This window comes from Cololabis saira, chromosome 18, assembly GCF_033807715.1.
Source record: "Cololabis saira isolate AMF1-May2022 chromosome 18, fColSai1.1, whole genome shotgun sequence".
Taxonomy (NCBI): domain Eukaryota; kingdom Metazoa; phylum Chordata; class Actinopteri; order Beloniformes; family Belonidae; genus Cololabis; species Cololabis saira.
Genome location: NC_084604.1, coordinates 37,637,693 through 37,662,868, shown reverse-complemented (window position 1 = coordinate 37,662,868; position 25,176 = coordinate 37,637,693). Strand labels below are relative to the sequence as shown.

Below are 25,176 nucleotides of genomic sequence, written 5' to 3'. Positions count from 1 at the left end.
AAATGTCGAGAAAAAAAGTCGAAATGTCGAGAAAAAAGTCAAAATTGCGAGAAAAAAGTCGAAATGTCGAGAAAAAAAGTCAAAATTTTGAGAAAAAAGTCAAAATGACGAGAAAAAAAGTTGAAATGTCGAGAAAAAAAGTCGAAATTTCGAGAAAAAAAGGCGAAATGTCGAGAAAAAAGTCGAAATGTCGAGAAAAAAAGTCAAAATTTTGAGAAAAAAGTCAAAATTTTAAGAAAAAAGTCAAAATGACGAGAAAAAAAGTCGAAATGTCGAGAAAAAAGTAAAAATGTCGAGAAAGTTATCTATTTATCTGTTTGAAATCTGCTTCTACTTCTATCTGCTAAAGAAGAAGTAGAATATTCTTCTTTGCATTTATTTTGTCTTAGTTTTGATTCTAATTCCGGTTAGCGCTCCCCCTAGCGGTGGAAGAAAAATCCACAGAATAGCTGCACCTTTGTATAAGCTGCATGGTTGAAAACCTATGAAAAAAGTAGCGGCTTATAGTCCAGAAAATACGGTATTCTGCAAATTATGTTTAAAGCTCATAAAAAGACTTTACCAATCCACATTCAGAAAAGATTTGAAAAAAGAGAAAGCAAGTATAACTTAAAAGGAACAGAGATCTTTAAAAACCAAGATTCAGGACTAAATTGATGGAACGTTGTGTTTCTGTGAAAGGAATCAGTTTATGGAACAATCAGAATAAAGAAAACAAATAATCAAATCAAACATTACATTCAAAAGAACAATTAAAGCCTGTATGTTAAATAAATATAATGAAATATGTTAGATAAGTTTGATTCACATAGCCGTAGGCGGCGGTAATTTTATTTTAATGTTATTTTTATTTTATTTTATTTTAGTCTTTTTATTCACTTAGTTGTTGTTTTTTTATTATTATTATTTTTAATTTATGTTATTTGTGAAAGGGGCAGATCAGATAAGATTCTTCTTCTTTCTGCTCCCTTTTCATTCATAAGTTAGGAACATTTGTATTTGTATTGTTTTTTTTTTTTGAATGAAATAAAGAATAAAATGAAAATGAAAATGAAAATGAAAATGTTCTGGGTCTGGAAAACGTCTAGAGACAACTGTGTTGTATTAGACGCTATACAAATAAAATTGAATTGAATTGAATTGAATTGAAGGTCATCCAGATCCAATCGGACCTGGAATCGTCCAGATCTTCACCTGGAATTTAATTAAAGTACATTCCTGCTGCATCACCGGACTGACTCCTCCCCCGTGAGTCAGGACACCTGGATCCAGGTGAGCCCCCCCCACAGGTGAGCCCCCCCTAACACCCAGGGGGGTTGGGTAACCGCTGGCAGCCGCTTCCACCTTAAACAACAACCTTCTTTGATAATAAAGCCGGACTGAAGAGACTCTGTTTCCTTATCCACGCCGCGTTGCCCACACCTGCAGAACAAACCTGCAGAACCTGCAGAACCCACACCTGCAGAACCTGCAGAACCTGCAGAACCCACACCTGCAAAACCTGCAGAACCTGCAGAACCCACACCTGCAGAACCCACACCTGCAGAACCTGCAGAACCTGCAGATCCTGCAGAACCTGCAGAACCCACACCTGCAGAACCTGCAGAACCTGCAGAACCTGCAGAACCTGCAGAACCTGCAGAACCTGCAGAACCTGCAGAACCACCGGAACAAATACATCTAGAACATATTTCAATCTGTGATATCAACAATTAAAAATGAAGTTTGTTGCTTTACATGAAAACATCTAGTTTTGAACTGAATCTGCATTTGTTCAAAAAACAAGACATTGTGCATTTTTTCCTTATTAGTATTTATGTTAATCTTTTCATTTACACACAATCAACAAGCAATGATTTTGTTGTATTTACTTTTCCTTTAACAATTTTAATCTATTGGGCAGATTGACCAACGTTTAGATGAAACATGCTTTATTTGTTTAAGTAGAAACCACAGTAAAAAACATCTTGATGATCTACTTTAAAAACATGAAGGAAACTTTTACACATGAGATTTTTATGTAGATCAAGAAAGACTAGTCTTTGTATAAACTACTTAATTTTTTATTATAAACTAATGAAAAAATATAAAACCAAAAAAATTCATAAATAGAAAAATTTAAAAATTCAAAACAATTCAAAAAAATAAATTAAAAAAACAGGACTTAATTTTTAGTACGTACAAAATTAATTTGCAAGTATCAAGTAAGTCAACTTAATTTTGGTAAATAAAGTAAACTTAATAATTAAGTTGACTGTACTTTTGTACATACAAAAAATTAAGTAGTGTTTTTTTAATTAATTTTTTGTAATTGTTTTTAATTTTTTTATTTATGTATTTATTTTTTGTTTTATATTTTTTCTATTAATTTCTATTAAAAAAATGAAGTAGTTTATACAAAGACTAGTGTTTCTTGATCTACATAAAAATCTCATGCAAAAAGTGAACCGACACCAGAACCCACACCAGAACCAGAACCAGAACCGACACCAGAACCAGAACCAGAACCGACACCAGAACCGTCTCAAACTTCAGAACTTTTCCAGCCCGACTTCGGCCCCTCAGATTGTAAACATGTGCAGCTTTAGGATCAGCAGCATCATGGAAACACATCCCCCTTTAGAGGGGGACGGGTCGGAACCGGACCAGACCGAGCTGGACCGAGCCGAGCCGGAGCTCCTGGGGATCCGGGGTTCCAGCTGAACCGAACAGAACCAGAACCAGATGGAAAAGAGAGACTGAACCAAGCTAGAAGGAAAAGAGGAACAGAACCAGATGTAAAAGAGGAACGAGCTCGGGCTCGGTTCCTCTTTTCCCTCTGGTTCTGGTTCTGGTTCTGGTTCTGGTCCTCCTGGTCCCAGAACCGGGTCTTTGGGTCAGACTTACATGTCCTCAGTGCAGCGGCGGCCGAGCCCCGTCCTCGCTCATCCTGCTCTCCTTCTCTTATTCCCTTCTTCTCTTATTCTTCTCTTCTTCTCTTCTGCTGCTGGAACTCTGAGAACTGAGAAGTCTCTGAGGAAAATCAGAACCCGCGGCTCGGTTACGCTGCAGAGAGAGGGAGGGAGAGAGAGAGAGAAGGAGGGAGGGAGGGAGGGAGGGAGAGAGAGAGAGAGAGAGAGAGGGGTGGGGCGTGGAGAGAGAGGGAGAGGGAAATCCAAAGTTTGGAAGAGAGAAAGAGGTAGAGAGAGAGAGAGAGGGAGGGAGATCCAGAGTTTGGGACGGAGAGAGAGAGAGGAAGACAGAGGGAGCGAGAGAGAGGGGGGTGGAGAGAGGGAGGGACCGGGGAGGATGAAGAAGAGGAGGATCAGGAGGAGGAGGGTCTGACTCTCTGAGTCTCTGTTTAACTCTAAAGTCCAAACTGCTGACTCAAGGAAACGTAAAGGGAACTATTCTGGATCTAATCCCTGAGAATCCTGTGTGGTGTCATTGGACTTAGTTTTGAGTCCTTCACCTTTATTGCTTGCAAAATGCAATAATGTACACAAATGTGCAGCATGTGTCACCTTTATTGCTTGCAAAATGCAATAATGTACACAAATGTGCAGCAGCCCGCCGTGGCACTCTCGAAATTTCTGCGAGGAAATTGTCTAGTTATTGCTCAGGCTTATTATTTATTCTTCCGTATAAACTTCGGCGCGTAACTAGTCTCGCAGCTTTGAGGAAACGCGAAAAGTAAAAACGTAGAAACTTGCGCCCTAATCGGGAATCGAGTGGTATGACTTTTATTAGCGATTGGTGCACACATTTTTGCGCAACGTGCGAAAACGTGCGTTTTTTGGGCCATCCGGAACGCATTGGGAGAACTTTGGGGCCTCACCACTCGCACATCGTTACTCGAACAATTCTGAACCGATTTAGAAAGTTGTAGGCCCTGAATTTAAAAACAGTCCTGTGGATTTTCAGAGCGATGGCACAAATAGTTTTCACACAAAGTGCAAAAACATTTCCAAATTTCCAAACTAATGGGGAGATTTTCCCATGTATGTGTGTGGCGCAGAATGTCACACTGTGGATGGGAGGAGGAAAAAAAAAAGCCAAAATTCACCTTTTTTCTGAGTCACCTAACTTTCTCATACCTGCATGTAGAAATGTCATTCAAACTTCAAAACGGAGGAAAACTCTTCTCTCCAAACCCCAAACAGTTTTTTCCTAAGATGTACACTTTTCAAAATATGAGCACTCAAGCGAGGACTGGAAATCACTTTTTTGTCAAATCTAGAGTGAAGATGTCGGTTGATAGAGTGTGAGAAACAGTAAAAAATAACAGGCCTTGAATGTCTTAAAAACAAGCTTTGGATTGTTTTTGCTAAATAAATTAGAAATTCAGCCTCTGAGCCATGTCTTTATCTTCCCATTCTCTAACCTCATTATCTATGCAGGATTCTGAGGGGGCGGGGCTATGATAATGAGGTCTGTGCTGATTGGCTCGCTACGAAAAAATGGAGGAAGCTCCGGCCGGCGGAGTTAGTTGTTAGTGGTTTCACGCATCGCAGAATCTTATTGTCTCGTAGATCCACATCACACTGGACGATCATCCGGGCGGCTGTTTTTTTACTTGACATTTCAACTTTTTTCTCTGCCTTTTGTCTTTTTTCTCGACATTTTTACTTTTTTCTCGATATTTTGACTTTTTTCTCAACATTTTGACCTTTTTTCCTCGACATTTAAACTTTTTTTCTCGACATTTTGAGTTTTTTCTCGACATTTCATCTTTTTTCTCGACATTTTGACTTTTTTCTTGACATTTTGACTTTTTTTCTCGAGATTTTGACTTTTTTCTCGACATTTCGACTTTTTTTCTCGACATTTTTACTTTTTTCTCAACATTTTTACCTTTTTTCCTCGACATTTTAACTTTTTTTCTCGAGATTTCGACTTTTTTCTCGACATTTCAACTTTTTTTCTCGATATTTTGACTTTTTTCTCAACATTTTGACCTTTTTTCCTCGACATTTCAACTTTTTTTCTCGACATTTCGAGTTTTTTCTCGACATTTCATCTTTTTTCTCTGCATTTCGACTTTTTTCTCGACATTTCAACTTTTTTTCTCGACATTTCGACTTTTTTCTCGACATTTTGACTGGCGGAGTTGTTGTTGTTGTTCTTCCGGCCAGAGTTAGTTGTTAGTGGTTTCATGCATTGCTCCGTCGTTCCGTATCTTTGGGGAGCAGAATCTTATTGTCTCGTAGATCCACATCACACTGGACGATCATCCGGGCGGCTGTACAGACACTGCAGAATCTGGTTGTTTCCTCCTTCTCTGAGTTGCTGAGGGGAGACCACTTTATATATATTAAAGCAAGAGAAAACCTGTTTTTCAGAATAGGTCCCCTTTAATCTCAACATTTCGACTTTTTTTCTTGACATTTTGACTTTTTTCTTGAAATTTTGACTTTTTTCTCGAAATTGTACTTCAACATTATTTTCGACATTTCAACTTTTTTTTCGACAATTCAACTTTTTTCTCAACATTTCGACTTTTTTCTCTACATTTCAACTTTTTTTCTTGAAATTTCAACTTTTTTCTCGACATTTCGACTGGCGGAGTTGTTGTTGTTGTTCCGGCCAGAGTTAGTTGTTAGTGGTTTCACGCATCGCTGCCGTGGTTCCGTAACTTTGGGGAGCAGAATCTTATTGGCTCGTAGATCCACATCACACTGGACGATCATCCGGGCGGCTGTACAGACACTGCAGAATCTGGATGTTTCCTCTTTCTCTGAGTTGGCAGGCTGAGGGGAGACCACTTTATATATGTTAAAGAAAGAAAAAAACACTTTATATATGTTAAAGCAAGAGAAAACACTTTATATATGTTAAAGCAAGAGAAAACCTGGTTTTCATAATGGGTCCCCTTTAAACCTAAAACTTTAACGTGGCCACGCCCACTGCCCTGTCATCATTTTTTGCTGCTTCTCCAGTTGTGATGAGCAGAACGAACCGGGGACACGCCCACCTCCTGTCAATCACAGTTAGCTGTCTCAGTATACGCTTATTAGCGTTATTGTTTTCGAACTGCCGTTACTAACACATTTTAAGGAATATCTGAATAAAATTAAGATTGTCAGAATCTGCCAGGTTCTGTGGCTCTCACGATGTCTTTATTTTTCTGCTAGGAGCTACGACACAAATCGGAGTTATTTCAGAACTTGTCACAAGGCAAAAGCTGGGGTTTTCTCACAGCGAACCTTCCTCAGGTTCGAGGTTCTTGTTGCCCGGGCAACCAGAGCTCAGCTGTTGACTGATTAGACTGAGCCAGACTGGTCACATGACTCAATCAGTACAGACTTCATATATTTTAACCTGGAAAATGGAGAAATCTGAACCCTGACCTTTTAACCTTAGATGATCCCCAGTCCTGCTGGGAACAGGTTCATGGTATATATATGTATATTATTATTATTATACATATAAATATTTACATTTGTATATTATATATACAAATTAGCCCCGCCCCTTCTTCTGATTGGCCGATACGTTATAGTCCAATATCTTTTGAATGGTTTGACATACAGAGTCATGGGTGATGTCATTGGACTCCGTATTGAGTCCTTGACCTTCATTGGTGCAAATTAGCCCCGCCCCTTCTGATTGGTTGTCTCTATTTTCTGCTATAACTTTTGAATGGTTTGACATAGAGAATCCTGTGTGGTGTCATTGGACTTAGTTTTGAGTCTTTCACCTTTATTGCTTGCAAAATGCAATAATGTACACAAATGTGCAGCAGCCCGCCGTGGCACTCTCGAAATTTCTGCGAGGAAATTGTCTAGTTATTGCTCAGGCTTATTATTTATTCTTCCGTATAAACTTCGGCGCGTAACTAGTCCCGCAGTTTGAGAAAACGCGAAAAGTAAAAACGTAGAAACTTGCACCCTAATCGGGAATCGAGTGGTATGACTGTTATTAGCGATTGGTGCGCACGTTTTTGTGCGAAAACGTGCGTTTTTTGGGCCATCCGGAACGCATTAGGAGAACTTTGGGGCCTCACCACTCGCACACCGTTACTCGAAAAATTCTGAACCGATTTAGAAAGTTGTAGGCCCTGAATTTAAAAACAGTCCTGTGAATTTTCAGAGCGATGGCACAAATAGTTTTCGCACAAAGTGCAAAAACATTTCCAAATTTCCAAACTAATGGGGAGATTTCCCCATGCACTGTATGTGTGTGGCGCGGAATGTCACCCTGTGGATGGGAGCAGGTAAAAAAAAAAAGCCAAAATTCACCTTTTTTCTGAGTCACCTAGCTCTCTCATACCTGCACGTAGAAATGTCATTCAAACTTCAAAACCGAGGAAAACTTGTTTGGATTGCGGATGTCGGTTTGTAGAGTGTGAGCAAAAAATAACCCACATCTTTATTTGTAACTCGAGGTCACGGCCAAACTGTAAAAAAGGAGACAAATAATTTTTGGTCAGAATGTAGACATAGGTGTTGGGATTCATAAAATGTGACTTTGACAGGCGGGGTATGCACAAAATTTAAACGGGGGAGGCTAGAGCGGCGCCAATACCTGTCTTAGTCTCCATTGACTGTAATGTTATCAAACGTTGTCTTCAAAAGAATCTCACTCTGTCTTTGCACTGAGCTTACTCACTCATTTTAACGAATATCTGAATAAAATTAAGATTGTCAGAATCTGCCGGGTTCTGTGTCTCTCACGATGTTTTCGTTTTTTGGCTACGAGCACTCGGTTTTGAGTCCTTGACTATAATTGGTGGAAATGAGCCCCGCCCCTTCTTCTGATTGGTCGATCCCTATTTTCTGCAATAACTTTTGAATGGTTTGACATACAGAGTCGTGGGTGGTGTCATCGGACTCGGGATTGAGTACTTGACCTTCATTGTTGCAAATTAGCCCCGCCCCTTCTTCTGATTGGTCGATATGTGATAGTTCCAATTTTCTGTAATAACTTTTGAATGGTTTGATATAGGGAATGTCATCAAAATGGCAATCATCCGGCAGTATTCCCGTGGCACTTCAAAATTTCCAGGGAATTTTGTGTCTAGTTTATAACTTTAATATTACTTACTAGAACTATTATTAACATTAACATGCAGCTCTGTGACGTAGTGGGTTAAGCAGCGGCTCATATATACTGAGGCTACAGTCCTGCTCTGCTGGCGGCGGCGGATCTGAGCAACGCTCCGCTGACCCTGTTTGAAATGTTCCCGTCTCAAGGTCCAAAAGATGAAAATAAAATACAATTTTAATACTTAGATTAACTGCTTTCAGACCTCTGGCCCGTTTGTTTTGTTTCTGATTCAGGGACTAAATCGATACAATTGTTTTGTTTTTCGTTTGTAGTGTTTGTGTTCTCAACCGTCTGTAGCTTCAAAGCTGTTAACAAATGAACCAACTGTTCTCTGATTGGTCAGAAATGAAGGAAGGAGTTTCCTCTTCCGTACCCCGGGAAGGGGCCACCTCTCCTAGACCTCCTCTCCTAGACCTCCTCTCCTAGACCTCCTCTCCTAGACCTCCTCTCCTAGACCTAGACCACCTCTCTCTCTCACATTTTGACTTTTTTTCTCGACATTTTGACTTTTTTCTCGACATTTTGACTTTTTTCTCGACATTTCGACTTTTTTTCTCGACATTTCGACTTTTTTTCTCGACATTTTCATTTTTTCTCGATATTTTGAATTTTTTCTCGACATTTCGACTTTTTTCTCGACATTTTGACTATTTCCTCTACATTTTCATTTTTCTCTCGACATTTTGACTTTTTTCCTCGATATTTTGACTTTTTTCTCGATATTTTGACTTTTTTCTCGACATTTTGACTTTTTTCTCGACATTTTGACTTTTTTTCTCGATATTTTGACTTTTTTCTCGACATTTTCATTTTTTTTTCGACATTTTGACTTTTTTTCTCGACATTTTGACTTTTTTTCTCGATATTTTGACTTTTTTCTCAACATTTTCATTTTTCTCTCGATATTTTGACTTTTTTCTCGACATTTTGACTTTTTTTCTCGACATTTTCATTTTTTTCTCGATATTTTGACTTTTTTCTCGACATTTTGACTTTTTTTCTCGACATTTTGACTTTTTTTCCTCAACATTTGGACTTTTTTTCTCGTCATTTTGACTTTTTTTCTCGATATTTTGACTTTTTTCTCGATATTTCGACTTTTTTCTCGACATTTTGACTTTTTTCTCAATATTTTGACTTTTTTTCTCGACATTTTGACTTTTTTCTCGACATTTTGACTTTTTTCTCAACATTTTGACTTTTTTCTCGACATTTTGACTTTTTTCTCGACATTTTGACTTTTTTCTCGACATTTTGACTTTTTTCTCAATATTTTGACTTTTTTTCTCGACATTTTGACTTTTTTTCTCGACATTTTGACTTTTTTCTCGATATTTTGACTTTTTTCTTGATATTTTGACTTTTTTCTTGATATTTTGACTTTTTTCTCGACATTTTGACTTTTTTCTCGATATTTTGACTTTTTTCTTGATATTTTGACTTTTTTTCTCGACATTTTGACTTTTTTCTCGATATTTTGACTTTTTTCTCGACATTTTGACTTTTTTCTCAACATTTAGACTTTTTTCTCAACATTTTGACTTTTTTTCTCGACATTTTGACTTTTTTCTCGATATTTTGACTTTTTTCTCAACATTTAGACTTTTTTCTCAACATTTTGACTTTTTTCTCGACATTTTGACTTTTTTTCCAAATATATATATATATATATATATACCAAATATTAATGTCCATGGACCACTGGTTCTTGGTAACTGTACCAAATATTAATGTCCATGGACCACTGGTTCTTGGTAACTGTACCAAATATTAATGTCCATGGACCACTGGTTCTTGGGGTAACTGTACCAAATATTAATGTCCATGGACCACTGGTTCTTGGGGTAACTGTACCAAATATTAATGTCCATGGACCACTGGTTCTTGGGGTAACTGTACCAAATATTAATGTCCATGGACCACTGGTTCTTGGTAACTGTACCAAATATTAATGTCCATGGACCACTGGTTCTTGGGGTAACTGTACCAAATATTAATGTCCATGGACCACTGGTTCTTGGGGTAACTGTACCAAATATTAATGTCCATGGACCACTGGTTCTTGGTAACTGTACCAAATATTAATGTCCATGGACCACTGGTTCTTGGTAACTGTAGCAAATATTAATGTCAATGGACCACTGGTTCTTGGTAACTGTACCAAATATTAATGTCCATGGACCACTGGTTCTTGGTAACTGTACCAAATATTAATGTCCATGGACCACTGGTTCTTGGGGTAACTGTACCAAATATTAATGTCCATGGACCACTGGTTCTTGGGGTAACTGTACCAAATATTAATGTCCATGGACCACTGGTTCTTGGGGTAACTGTACCAAATATTAATGTCCATGGACCACTGGTTCTTGGGGTAACTGTACCAAATATTAATGTCCATGGACCACTGGTTCTTGGTAACTGTACCAAATATTAATGTCCATGGACCACTGGTTCTTGGTAACTGTACCAAATATTAATGTCCATGGACCACTGGTTCTTGGGGTAACTGTACCAAATATTAATGTCCATGGACCACTGGTTCTTGGTAACTGTACCAAATATCAATGTCCATGGACCACTGGTTCTTGGTAACTGTACCAAATATTAATGTCCATGGACCACTGGTTCTTGGTAACTGTACCAAATATTAATGTCCATGGACCACTGGTTCTTGGGGTAACTGTACCAAATATTAATGTCCATGGACCACTGGTTCTTGGTAACTGTACCAAATATTAATGTCCATGGACCACTGGTTCTTGGTAACTGTACCAAATATTAATGTCCATGGACCACTGGTTCTTGGTAACTGTACCAAATATTAATGTCCATGGACCACTGGTTCTTGGGGTAACTGTACCAAATATTAATGTCCATGGACCACTGGTTCTTGGTAACTGTACCAAATATTAATGTCCATGGACCACTGGTTCTTGGGGTAACTGTACCAAATATTAATGTCCATGGACCACTGGTTCTTGGTAACTGTACCAAATATTAATGTCCATGGACCACTGGTTCTTGGTAACTGTACCAAATATTAATGTCCATGGACCACTGGTTCTTGGTAACTGTACCAAATATTAATGTCCATGGACCACTGGTTCTTGGGGTAACTGTACCAAATATTAATGTCCATGGACCACTGGTTCTTGGTAACTGTACCAAATATCAATGTCCATGGACCACTGGTTCTTGGTAACTGTACCAAATATTAATGTCCATGGACCACTGGTTCTTGGTAACTGTACCAAATATTAATGTCCATGGACCACTGGTTCTTGGGGTAACTGTACCAAATATTAATATCCATGGACCACTGGTTCTTGGTAACTGTACCAAATATTAATGTCCATGCACCACTGGTTCTTGGTAACTGTACCAAATATTAATGTCCATGGACCACTGGTTCTTGGTAACTGTACCAAATATTAATGTCCATGGACCACTGGTTCTTGGTAAGTGTACCAAATATTAATATCCATGGACCACTGGTTCTTGGGGTAACTGTACCAAATATTAATGTCCATGGACCACTGGTTCTTGGTAACTGTACCAAATATTAATGTCCATGGACCACTGGTTCTTGGTAACTGTACCAAATATTAATGTCCATGGACCACTGGTTCTTGGGGTAACTGTACCAAATATTAATGTCCATGGACCACTGGTTCTTGGTAACTGTACCAAATATTAATGTCCATGGACCACTGGTTCTTGGTAACTGTACCAAATATTAATGTCCATGGACCACTGGTTCTTGGTAACTGTACCAAATATTAATGTCCATGGACCACTGGTTCTTGGTAACTGTACCAAATATTAATGTCCATGGACCACTGGTTCTTGGGGTAACTGTACCAAATATTAATGTCCATGGACCACTGGTTCTTGGTAACTGTACCAAATATTAATGTCCATGGACCACTGGTTCTTGGTAACTGTACCAAATATTAATGTCCATGGACCACTGGTTCTTGGTAACTGTACCAAATATTAATGTCCATGGACCACTGGTTCTTGGGGTAACTGTACCAAATATTAATGTCCATGGACCACTGGTTCTTGGTAACTGTACCAAATATTAATGTCCATGGACCACTGGTTCTTGGGGTAACTGTACCAAATATTAATGTCCATGGACCACTGGTTCTTGGTAACTGTACCAAATATTAATGTCCATGGACCACTGGTTCTTGGTAACTGTACCAAATATTAATGTCCATGGACCACTGGTTCTTGGTAACTGTACCAAATATTAATGTCCATGGACCACTGGTTCTTGGTAACTGTACCAAATATTAATGTCCATGGACCACTGGTTCTTGGGGTAACTGTACCAAATATTAATGTCCATGGACCACTGGTTCTTGGGGTAACTGTACCAAATATTAATGTCCATGGACCACTGGTTCTTGGGGTAACTGTACCAAATATTAATGTCCATGGACCACTGGTTCTTGGGGTAACTGTACCAAATATTAATGTCCATGGACCACTGGTTCTTGGTAACTGTACCAAATATTAATGTCCATGGACCACTGGTTCTTGGTAACTGTACCAAATATTAATGTCCATGGACCACTGGTTCTTGGTAACTGTACCACATATTAATGTCCATGGACCACTGGTTCTTGGGGTAACTGTACCAAATATTAATGTCCATGGACCACTGGTTCTTGGTAACTGTACCAAATATTAATGTCCATGGACCACTGGTTCTTGGGGTAACTGTACCAAATATTAATGTCCATGGACCACTGGTTCTTGGTAACTGTACCAAATATGAATGTCCATGGACCACTGGTTCTTGGTAACTGTACCAAATATTAATGTCCATGGACCACTGGTTCTTGGTAACTGTACCAAATATTAATGTCCATGGACCACTGGTTCTTGGTAACTGTACCAAATATAATACCCTCTATTTACTCCATTTACAGGTTACACTGAAACTTGTACATTTCCGTTTCCTTTTCATTCCCTTTAAAAGTTGTTTTCCCCTTGTGGTTCATGTGTTCATGAGTGGGTTAGGTTCATGTGTTCATGAGTGGGAGCAGGAATTGTCCAGGTGAGTCCAGGTGAGCTTACGGCTCCACTTCCTCCAACCGGCTGATCTTCCTGATTGCTGCTCAGATTTGCATCAACGAAGCTCAAACAATCAGAGCAGGAAGTTCAGGAGGTGAATTATTATATAAATAAACTTGCCTAAAAGTAATCATCACATGACTTTATTATACTGATGGACTTAGGTTTATTACAGAAGAGGATCAGGGCTGTGCAGGAGGAAAAATCTTTCAGAGGGAAAGATTTTTTTTTTATTGTGCACTTTGAGAAAAAAGTAGAAATGTTGAGATTCATGTTGAAATACAATTTTGAGAAAAAAGTCAAAGTTTCATCTTTTATCTCAACATTTCGTCTTTTTCTCCACATTTTGACTTCTTTCTCGACATTTCGACTTTTTTCTCGAAGTGCATAATGAAAAAAAATCTTCCTCCTCTAAAATATTATTTTTCTCCTGCCTGCCTCACACCCCTGGCCCCCCCTGGTGGCACCGCTGGGTCCAGGTCCAGGTGTGTGGACCTCAGGAACTCCTCAGAACAGACGAGTGAACAAACATCTGCTGGAACCGTCTGGTCCGACCGCCGGCGTCCTGCAGGTTTATACCAGACCGGATCCAGGAATCGAACCGGCGGAGCCGAGACGGCCGGCTCACGTTTGTCCCTGGAACTCGTGTTTACGACGGAGGACGGAACAAGCAGGACGTCCGTTTAGAGACGTTTAGAGACTCTAAATGTCTCTAAACGTCTCCAACTTTCAGGACGAACAGCTGCTTCTCAACAAAAACACCAGAGACAAACTGTTTTATTCTTTAACTCCATAAATAATAGAAATAACGGTTGAATAAAAGATCCAAGCAAAGAATCTGAGGTGAGACGTGTCCGGGTCTTCCCCAGCGGAAAAAAAGATTTCAGCAACTCTATAGAATGTAGTAAATTTCCAAAAAGTAACAAAAGTAAATTTTCAAAGTTCCAGAAACATCAGCAGGACGAGTCGGACGAGTCGTCCCGTAAATCCAAAGACGTTGCGATAAATGAAACCCAAACTCGGAGCAGTTTCACTCAAAGGTTTTATTTTAACGACTCGGACAGAATCCGAACCTTCGAGCAACAAAAACATTTCAAAGTCTCTGAACTCCTGAGATTAAAGTTCAAAACCAGAAACAGAAAAGCAGTGTCAGTATTAAAATAATGTTTTTACAGAAGAGAGTCCCGTTAGCCCCAGTTAGCCCCAGTTAGCCTAGTCCCCATTAGTCCATGCTAGTTCCGTTAGCCCCCGCTAGTCCTCGTTAGCCCCCGCTAGTCCCGTTAGCCCCCGCTAGTCCCGTTAGCCCACGCTAGTCCCGTTAGCCCACGCTAGTCCCGTTAGCCCACGCTAGTCCCGTTAGCCCACGCTAGTCCCGTTAGCCCACGCTAGCCCCAGTTAGCCCCCACTAGTCCCCGCTAGCCCTCGTTAGTCCCCGTTAGCTCACGCTAGTCCCCGTTAGCTCACGCTAGTCCCCGCTAGCCCCCCTAGTCCTGTTAGCCCACGCTAGTCCTGTTAGTCCCCATTAGTCCATGCTAGTCCCGTTAGCCCCCGCTAGTCCCGTTAGCCCTCGTTAGTCCCTGTTAGCTCACGCTAGTCCCGTTAGCCCCCACTAGTCCCGTTAGCCCCCGCTAGCCCCAGTTAGCCTAGACCCCGCTAGCCCCCCTAGTCCTGTTAGCCCCCATTAGTCCGTGCTAGGCTCCGTTAGCCTTGTTAGCCCCCGCTTTTCCCAATTAGCCTCCGTTAGACCCCTTTAGATCTTGCTAGTCCCAGTTAGTCTCCACTAGTCCCGCTAATCCCCGCTAGTCCCTGTTAGCCCCCGTTAGCTGCGTTAGCCCCCGTTCCTCCAGCTGCTCCGTCTCCTCCGTACTGACTCAGCACTAACGTCAGCAGTTCTGATTCCTGCAGCTCCGACGTCGCCACGCTCCTTCGATTTGACTTTTATGAGGTTTTGCATCTTTTTTTGAGGGAAATCTGATTGTAAATCAGGAATTATCGCTCCGTTACAACCGTTAACCGACAAAAAAAGGATAAATAAAACAATATGTGACACTTTTCTACTGGATATGTGATGGATATTCTCAGATATTCTCAGCTGACGGAGGTGACGGAGCCGATAATGAGTCCATGTTTTCTGCTGTTAGTCACTTATTCCTCCCGCCGAGCCGCGGGACACTGGCGGCCATTGTTGTGTGTATATGTGTGTGTGTGTATATGTGTATATATGTGTGTGTACGTGTGTGTGTGTATATGTGTGTGTATATATGTGTGTACATGTGTATGTGTATATGTGTGTACATGTGTACATGTGTCTATGCAGGGCCCCCAGCGGGACAAAGGCTTCATTCTCTGCCGCTGGTCAGGAGTCTCAGGGCCTTCTGGAGGTTCTGCACGGCCGTGTTCACGTCCTCGTACTGCAGCGCGCTGCCCGCGTACTTGCAGAACTTCTGGGCCCGGGTCAGATCCTCGGGGGTCAGCTGGACGCCGCCTGGGGGGGGAGGGGGGGAGAGAAACCAGACGGATCAGTCACCGGGCCAACGAGCCGATGACGGGCCTGACACCAGATACTGGACCGGGATCAGGACCTGACACCACATACTGGACCGGGACCAGGACCCGACACCAGATACTGGACCAGGACCAGGACCTGACACCAGATACTGGACCAGGACCAGGACCTGACACCACATACTGGACCGGGACCAGGACCTGACACCACATACTGGACCGGGACCAGGACCCGACACCAGATACTGGACCAGGACCAGGACCTGACACCAGATACTGGACCAGGACCAGGACCTGACACCAGATACTGGACCAGGACCAGGACCTGACACCAGATACTGGACCAGGACCAGGACCTGACACCAGATACTGGACCAGGACCAGGACCTGACACCAGATACTGGACCAGGACCAGGACCTGACACCAGATACTGGACCAGGACCAGGACCTGACACCAGATACTGGACCAGGACCAGGACCTGACACCAGATACTGGACCGGGACCAGAGGAATAAGAAAGTGGCCTCTCGTCACCAGGAAAGATTAGATTAAACTTTATTGTGATTGCACATGTTAAAGTCCAGGGCAACAGAATGCAGTTAATCTAACCTTAGTGCTTATGCAGGGAAATAAACACAATGTACAGCATAAACACACATATACACACACACATATATATATATACAGTGCAGATCAATAAGTAACTGCTGCTATGTTAGTGTTAGGGTTAGCTATAATAGAGTTAGCTATAATAGAGTTAGTTATAATAGAGTTAGCTATAATAGAGTTAGCTATAATAGAGTTAGCTATAATAGAGTTAGTTATAATAGAGTTAGCTATAATAGAGTTAGCTATAATAGAGTTAGTTATAATAGAGTTAGTTATAATAGAGTTAGTTATAATAGAGTTAGCTATAATAGAGTTAGTTATAATAGAGTTAGTTATAATAGAGTTAGTTATAATAGAGTTAGCTATAATAGAGTTAGCTATAATAGAGTTAGCTATAATAGAGTTAGTTATAATAGAGTTAGTTATAATAGAGTTAGCTATAATAGAGTTAGTTATAATAGAGTTAGTTATAATAGAGTTAGCTATAATAGAGTTAGTTATAATAGAGTTAGCTATAATAGAGTTAGCTATAATAGAGTTAGCTATAATAGAGTTAGTTATAATAGAGTTAGTTATAATAGAGTTAGCTATAATAGAGTTAGTTATAATAGAGTTAGCTATAATAGAGTTAGCTATAATAGAGTTAGCTATAATAGAGTTAGTTATAATAGAGTTAGTTATAATAGAGTTAGCTATAATAGAGTTAGCTATAATAGAGTTAGTTATAATAGAGTTAGTTATAATAGAGTTAGCTATAATAGAGTTAGTTATAATAGAGTTAGCTATAATAGAGTTAGCTATAATAGAGTTAGCTATAATAGAGTTAGTTATAATAGAGTTAGCTATAATAGAGTTAGCTATAATAGAGTTAGTTATAATAGAGTTAGCTATAATAGAGTTAGTTATAATAGAGTTAGCTATAATAGAGTTAGCTATAATAGGGTTAGTTATAATAGAGTTAGTTATAATAGAGTTAGTTATAATAGAGTTAGCTATAATAGAGTTAGCTATAATAGAGTTAGCTATAATAGAGTTAGTTATAATAGAGTTAGTTATAATAGAGTTAGCTATAATAGAGTTAGTTATAATAGAGTTAGTTATAATAGAGTTAGCTATAATAGAGTTAGTTATAATAGAGTTAGCTATAATAGAGTTAGTTATAATAGAGTTAGCTATAATAGAGTTAGTTATAATAGAGTTAGTTATAATAGAGTTAGCTATAATAGAGTTAGTTATAATAGAGTTAGCTATAATAGAGTTAGCTATAATAGAGTTAGCTATAATAGAGTTAGTTATAATAGAGTTAGTTATAATAGAGTTAGCTATAATAGAGTTAGTTATAATAGAGTTAGTTATAATAGAGTTAGCTATAATAGAGTTAGTTATAATAGAGTTAGTTATAATAGAGTTAGCTATAATAGAGTTAGTTATAATAGAGTTAGCTATAATAGAGTTAGTTATAATAGAGTTAGCTATAATAGAGTTAGTTATATTAGAGTTAGTTATAATAGAGTTAGCTATAATAGAGTTAGTTATAATAGAGTTAGCTATAATAGAGTTAGCTATAATAGAGTTAGCTATAATAGAGTTAGTTATAATAGAGTTAGCTATAATAGAGTTAGCTATAATAGGGTTAGTTATAATAGAGTTAGCTATAATAGAGTTAGCTATAATAGAGTTAGCTATAATAGAGTTAGCTATAATAGAGTTAGTTATAATAGAGTTAGCTATAATAGAGTTAGCTATAATAGAGTTAGTTATAATAGAGTTAGCTATAATAGAGTTAGCTATAATAGGGTTAGTTATAATAGAGTTAGTTATAATAGAGTTAGTTATAATAGAGTTAGTTATAATAGAGTTAGTTATAATAGAGTTAGTTATAATAGAGTTAGCTATAATAGAGTTAGTTATAATAGAGTTAGTTATAATAGAGTTAGTTATAATAGAGTTAGTTATAATAGAGTTAGTTATAATAGAGTTAGTTATAATAGAGTTAGCTATAATAGAGTTAGTTATAATAGAGTTAGTTATAATAGAGTTAGCTATAATAGAGTTAGCTATAATAGAGTTAGCTATAATAGAGTTAGTTATAATAGAGTTAGTTATAATAGAGTTAGTTATAATAGAGTTAGCTATAATAGAGTTAGTTATAATAGAGTTAGTTATAATAGAGTTAGCTATAATAGAGTTAGTTATAATAGAGTTAGTTATAATAGAGTTAGCTATAATAGAGTTAGTTATAATAGAGTTAGCTATAATAGGGTTAGTTATAATAGAGTTAGTTATAATAGAGTTAGTTATAATAGAGTTAGTTATAATAGAGTTAGCTATAATAGAGTTAGCTATAATAGAGTTAGCTATAATAGAGTTAGCTATAATAGGGTTAGTTATAATAGAGTTAGTTATAATAGAGTTAGTTATAATAGAGTTAGTTATAATAGAGTTAGTTATAATAGAGTTAGTTATAATAGAGTTAGCTATAATAGAGTTAGTTATAATAGAGTTAGTTATAATAGAGTTAGTTATAATAGAGTTAGTTATAATAGAGTTAGTTATAATAGAGTTAGTTATAATAGAGTTAGCTATAATAGAGTTAGTTATAATAGAGTTAGCTATAATAGAGTTAGCTATAATAGAGTTAGTTATAATAGAGTTAGTTATAATAGAGTTAGTTATAATAGAGTTAGTTATAATAGAGTTAGTTATAATAGAGTTAGTTATAATAGAGTTAGCTATAATAGAGTTAGTTATAATAGAGTTAGTTATAATAGAGTTAGCTATAATAGAGTTAGTTATAATAGAGTTAGTTATAATAGAGTTAGTTATAATAGAGTTAGCTATAATAGAGTTAGTTATAATAGGGTTAGCTATAATAGAGTTAGTTATAATAGAGTTAGTTATAATAGAGTTAGCTATAATAGAGTTAGTTATAATAGAGTTAGTTATAATAGAGTTAGCTATAATAGAGTTAGCTATAATAGAGTTAGCTATAATAGGGTTAGTTATAATAGAGTTAGTTATAATAGAGTTAGTTATAATAGAGTTAGCTATAATAGAGTTAGCTATAATAGAGTTAGCTATAATAGAGTTAGCTATAATAGAGTTAGCTATAATAGAGTTAGTTATAATAGAGTTAGCTATAATAGAGTTAGCTATAATAGAGTTAGCTATAATAGAGTTAGCTATAATAGAGTTAGTTATAATAGAGTTAGTTATAATAGAGTTAGCTATAATAGAGTTAGCTATAATAGAGTTAGCTATAATAGAGTTAGCTATAATAGGGTTAGTTATAATAGAGTTAGTTATAATAGAGTTAGTTATAATAGGGTTAGTTATAATAGAGTTAGTTATAATAGGGTTAGTTATAATAGAGTTAGTTATAATAGAGTTAGTTATAATAGGGTTAGTTATAATAGAGTTAGTTATAATAGAGTTAGCTATAATAGAGTTAGTTATAATAGAGTTAGTTATAATAGAGTTAGTTATAATAGAGTTAGTTATAATAGAGTTAGTTATAATAGAGTTAGCTATAATAGAGTTAGTTATAATAGAGTTAGTTATAATAGAGTTAGTTATAATAGAGTTAGTTATAATAGAGTTAGTTATAATAGAGTTAGCTATAATAGAGTTAGTTATAATAGAGTTAGTTATAATAGAGTTAGCTATAATAGAGTTAGTTATAATAGAGTTAGCTATAATAGAGTTAGCTATAATAGAGTTAGCTATAATAGAGTTAGTTATAATAGAGTTAGCTATAATAGAGTTAGTTATAATAGAGTTAGCTATAATAGAGTTAGTTATAATAGAGTTAGTTATAATAGAGTTAGTTATAATAGAGTTAGCTATAATAGAGTTAGTTATAATAGAGTTAGTTATAATAGAGTTAGCTATAATAGAGTTAGTTATAATAGAGTTAGCTATAATAGGGTTAGTTATAATAGAGTTAGCTATAATAGAGTTAGTTATAATAGAGTTAGTTATAATAGAGTTAGCTATAATAGAGTTAGTTATAATAGAGTTAGCTATAATAGAGTTAGTTATAATAGAGTTAGTTATAATAGAGTTAGCTATAATAGAGTTAGTTATAATAGAGTTAGCTATAATAGGGTTAGTTATAATAGAGTTAGCTATAATAGAGTTAGTTATAATAGAGTTAGTTATAATAGAGTTAGTTATAATAGAGTTAGTTATAATAGAGTTAGCTATAATAGAGTTAGTTATAATAGAGTTAGTTATAATAGAGTTAGTTATAATAGAGTTAGTTATAATAGAGTTAGTTATAATAGAGTTAGCTATAATAGAGTTAGTTATAATAGAGTTAGCTATAATAGAGTTAGTTATAATAGAGTTAGCTATAATAGAGTTAGTTATAATAGAGTTAGTTATAATAGAGTTAGTTATAATAGGGTTAGTTATAATAGAGTTAGTTATAATAGAGTTAGCTATAATAGAGTTAGTTATAATAGAGTTAGCTATAATAGAGTTAGCTATAATAGAGTTAGTTATAATAGAGTTAGCTATAATAGAGTTAGCTATAATAGAGTTAGCTATAATAGAGTTAGTTATAATAGAGTTAGCTATAATAGAGTTAGTTATAATAGAGTTAGCTATAATAGAGTTAGTTATAATAGAGTTAGTTATAATAGAGTTAGTTATAATAGGGTTAGTTATAATAGAGTTAGTTATAATAGAGTTAGTTATAATAGGGTTAGTTATAATAGAGTTAGTTATAATAGAGTTAGTTATAATAGAGTTAGTTATAATAGGGTTAGTTATAATAGAGTTAGTTATAATAGAGTTAGCTATAATAGAGTTAGTTATAATAGAGTTAGTTATAATAGGGTTAGTTATAATAGAGTTAGTTATAATAGAGTTAGTTATATTAGTGTTAGTTATAATAGGGTTAGTTATAATAGTGTTAGTTATAATAGGGTTAGTTATAATAGTGTTAGTTATAATAGAGTTAGTTATAATAGTGTTAGTTATAATAGAGTTAGCTATAATAGTGTTAGTTATAATAGTGTTAGTTATAATAGAGTTAGTTATAATAGTGTTAGTTATAATAGGGTTAGTTATAATAGTGTTAGTTATAATAGGGTTAGTTATAATAGTGTTAGTTATAATAGGGTTAGTTATAATAGTGTTAGTTATAATAGAGTTAGTTATAATAGTGTTAGTTATAATAGAGTTAGTTATAATAGTGTTAGTTATAATAGTGTTAGTTATAATAGAGTTAGTTATAATAGTGTTAGTTATAATAGGGTTAGTTATAATAGGGTTAGTTATAATAGAGTTAGTTATAATAGAGTTAGTTATAATAGGGTTAGTTATACGGTGCAGGTCAGACATGAATGAGTGATAATATGATGAGAGGATGAATGATGATGTCATAGACGGGGGGGGGGTCTGATTGATGATGGTACCAGAGGTGTCTCGGCGCTAAAACGGTAGTGGGCTAGCGTTGTTAGCAGCTGCTAGGTCTCAGTGTGTGTATTAGTGTATATGTGTGTGTGTGTGTGTTCCTACCCTCCTGCTGGACGGTGAGTGTGTGTACTAGTGTGTACTAGTGTGTATTATAGTGTGTATTATAGTGTGTATTAGTATATTAGTGTGTATTAGTGTGTATATATGTGTGTATTATAGTGTGTATTATAGTGTGTATTAGTATATTAGTGTGTATTAGTGTGTATATATGTGTGTGTACTAGTGTGTACTAGTGTGTATTCCTACCCTCCTGCTGGGCGGTGAGTGTATATGTGTGTATTAGTGTGTATTAGTATATTAGTGTGTATTATAGTGTGTATTAGTGTGTATATTAGTGTGTGTATATATATATGTGTGTGTATTAGTGTGTATTATAGTGTGTATTAGTGTGTGTATATATATATGTGTGTGTATTAGTGTGTATTATAGTGTGTATTAGTGTGTATATTAGTGTGTGTATATATATATGTGTGTGTATTAGTGTGTATTATAGTGTGTATTAGTGTGTATATTAGTGTGTGTATATATATATGTGTGTGTATTAGTGTGTATTATAGTGTGTATTAGTGTGTATATTAGTGTGTGTATATATATATGTGTGTATATTAGTGTGTATTATAGTGTGTATTAGTGTGTATATTAGTGTGTGTATATATATATGTGTGTATATTAGTGTGTATTCCTACCCTCCTGCTGGGCGGTGAGTGTATATGTGTGTATTAGTGTGTATTAGTATATTAGCGTGTATTTCTCACCCTCCTGCTGGGCGGTGAGTGTACTAGTGTGTATTAGTGTGTACTAGTGTATTAGTGTGTACTTCTCACCCTCCTGCTGGGCGGTGAGTGTGTATTAGTGTATATTAGTGTACTAGTGTGTATTCCTACCCTCCTGCTGGGCGGTGAGTGTGTACTAGTGTGTGTATATATGTGTGTACTTCTCACCCTCCTGCTGGGCGGTGAGTGTATATGTGTGTATATTAGTGTGTATTAGTGTGTATATTAGTGTATATATCTCACCCTCCTGCTGGGCGGTGAGCAGCGCCGAGTCGACAGACGGAGCAGTTCTCGGTGCAGGAACGGGTTTAGCAGCTTCTGGTGACGACACGGACTCATTATGGGATGGAACCCAGGTAGAACCAGGTGGAACCAGGTGGAACCAGAACCAGGTGGAACCAGGTAGCATCAATCAAAAGAACCATCTCTAATCTCCGGCAGGACGGCGGCAGCGTTTGCTCAAGGGCAGCGGGAACAGCTTGTTTGTGGAAGCGTGTGGGGGAAACGTAGCCGGCGCTATCGGGGGAAGTTAGCGAGGAACTGAGATTACAGGACTGCAGACGCGTCAGGAACAATGGACGCTGACGGACTGACGGACTGACGGACGTCTGGGGGTCGGACCCTCAGCCCAGAAACGCTCTGGTAGTTTCATAATCTGACAGAGAGGTCGACGAAAAATCAACGATGGTTTAAAACCCCCGAAATAACAGAGGGATGTAACGGATCAGACAGATGTAACAGAGGGATGTAACGGAGGGATGTAACGGATCAGACAGATGTAACGGAGGGATGTAACGGAGGGATGTAACGGAGGGATGTAACAGAGGGATGTAACGGAGGGATGTAACGGAGGGATGTAACAGAGGGATGTAACGGAGGGACGTAACGGAGGGATGTAACGGAGGGATGTAACGGAGGGATGTAACAGAGGGATGTAACGGAGGGATGTAACGGAGGGATGTAACAGAGGGATGTAACAGAGGGATGTAACGGATCAGACAGATGTAACGGAGGGATGTAACGGAGGGATGTAACGGAACGGAGGGATGTAACGGAGGGATGTAACAGAGGGATGTAACGGAGGGATGTAACGGATCAGACAGATGTAACGGAGGGATGTAACGGAGGGATGTAACGGAACGGAGGGATGTAACGGAGGGATGTAACAGAGGGATGTAACGGAGGGATGTAACGGAGGGATGTAACAGAGGGATGTAACAGAGGGATGTAACGGATCAGACAGATGTAACGGAGGGATGTAACGGAGGGATGTAACGGAACGGAGGGATGTAACGGAGGGATGTAACAGAGGGATGTAACGGAGGGATGTAACGGAGGGATGTAACAGAGGGATGTAACGGAGGGATGTAACGGAGGGATGTAACAGAGGGATGTAACGGATCAGACAGATGTAACGGAGGGATGTAACGGAGGGATGTAACGGATCAGACAGATGTAACGGAGGGATGTAACAGAGGGATGTAACGGAGGGATGTAACGGAGGGATGTAACGGAGGGATGTAACGGAGGGATGTAACGGAGGGATGTAACGGAGGGATGTAACAGAGGGATGTAACGGAGGGACGTAACAGAGGGACGTAACGGAGGGATGTAACGGAGGGATGTAACGGAGGGATGTAACAGAGGGATGTAACGGAGGGACGTAACAGAGGGACGTAACGGAGGGATGTAACGGATCAGACAGATGTAACGGAGGGATGTAACGGAGGGATGTAACGGAGGGATGTAACAGAGGGATGTAACGGAGGGATGTAACAGAGGGATGTAACGGAGGGATGTAACGGAGGGATGTAACAGAGGGATGTAACGGAGGGATGTAACGGAGGGATGTAACAGAGGGATGTAACGGATCAGACAGATGTAACGGAGGGATGTAACGGAGGGATGTAACGGATCAGACAGATGTAACGGATCAGACAGATGTAACGGAGGGATGTAACGGATCAGACAGATGTAACGGAGGGATGTAACGGATCAGACAGATGTAACGGAGGGATGTAACGGATCAGACAGATGTAACGGAGGGATGTAACGGAGGGATGTAACCGACTGCTTGGACCGGTACGTTCCGTACCGGAGGCCCGGTACGTTCCGTACCAGAGCGGCCTGGTACGTTCCGTACCGGAGCGGCCCGGTACGTTCCGTACCAGAGGCCCGGTACGTTCTGTACCAGAGCGTTACCCACCTGCGCTGGGCGGCGGCAGCTCGGCCGGCGTGTTGGCCGGGGCGTGGGCCCCCGGGGGGACCTGGATGTGGTTGTAGTTGGGGGTGGAGGGGTCCGAGTGGGCCGGGGTGAACCCGATCCCAGGGGGCGGTCCGGGTCCTGGTCCTGGACCAGAACCCGGGTCCTCGAACTGGTCGGCCCTGAAGGAGGACCGGTCTGAGAACCCCGACGCCCCGAACTCTTCTGCAGGAGGAGGAGAAGAAAGAGATGAGCTGGTGGAGAACAAGACGGGTCTGATTAGAGGTTATTGATCAGTTTGATGTTCCACTGGACCAGAACCAATCAGAGCCGATAACCTGATGGACCAGAGATTAAGTTCTAGATCAGGGGTCGTCAACCCCCGGCTCGTTAGCGCCGCCCTAGTGGCTCCTGGAGCTTTAAAAAAATGTTGGACCTTTTTTTTCTTCTTTTTTCCCTCTTTTTTTCTTCCTTTTTAATCT

At 38.3% G+C, this 25,176-nt stretch overlaps 2 protein-coding genes across 8 annotated transcripts in view; both read right to left on the bottom strand.

Moving 5' to 3' along the window:
• The window catches only part of adgrg6 (adhesion G protein-coupled receptor G6), a 194,312-nt gene extending 191,279 nt beyond the window's left edge, over positions 1-3,033 (bottom strand). For all 5 annotated transcript variants that reach the window (XM_061746280.1, XM_061746285.1, XM_061746284.1 and 2 more), the window contains exon 1: positions 2,887-3,033. In XM_061746280.1, coding sequence (XP_061602264.1) covers positions 2,887-2,888 — 2 coding nt within the window. In that variant the 5' untranslated portion in view covers positions 2,889-3,033. The remainder of the gene's footprint in view (positions 1-2,886) is intronic.
• Positions 3,034-14,144: 11,111 nt separating this feature from the next.
• vta1 (vesicle (multivesicular body) trafficking 1) overlaps positions 14,145-25,176 on the bottom strand; it is a 31,771-nt gene continuing 20,739 nt past the window's right edge. Inside the window, exons 6-8 of one of the 3 annotated variants that reach the window (XM_061707112.1) lie at positions 24,698-24,919; positions 22,735-22,809; positions 14,145-15,604 (exon numbers count right to left, since the gene is read on the bottom strand). In XM_061707112.1, coding sequence (XP_061563096.1) covers positions 15,459-15,604; positions 22,735-22,809; positions 24,698-24,919 — 443 coding nt within the window. In that variant the 3' untranslated portion in view covers positions 14,145-15,458. The remainder of the gene's footprint in view (positions 15,605-22,734; positions 22,810-24,697; positions 24,920-25,176) is intronic. The other 2 variants (XM_061707113.1, XM_061707114.1) reach the window with 2 other exon arrangements.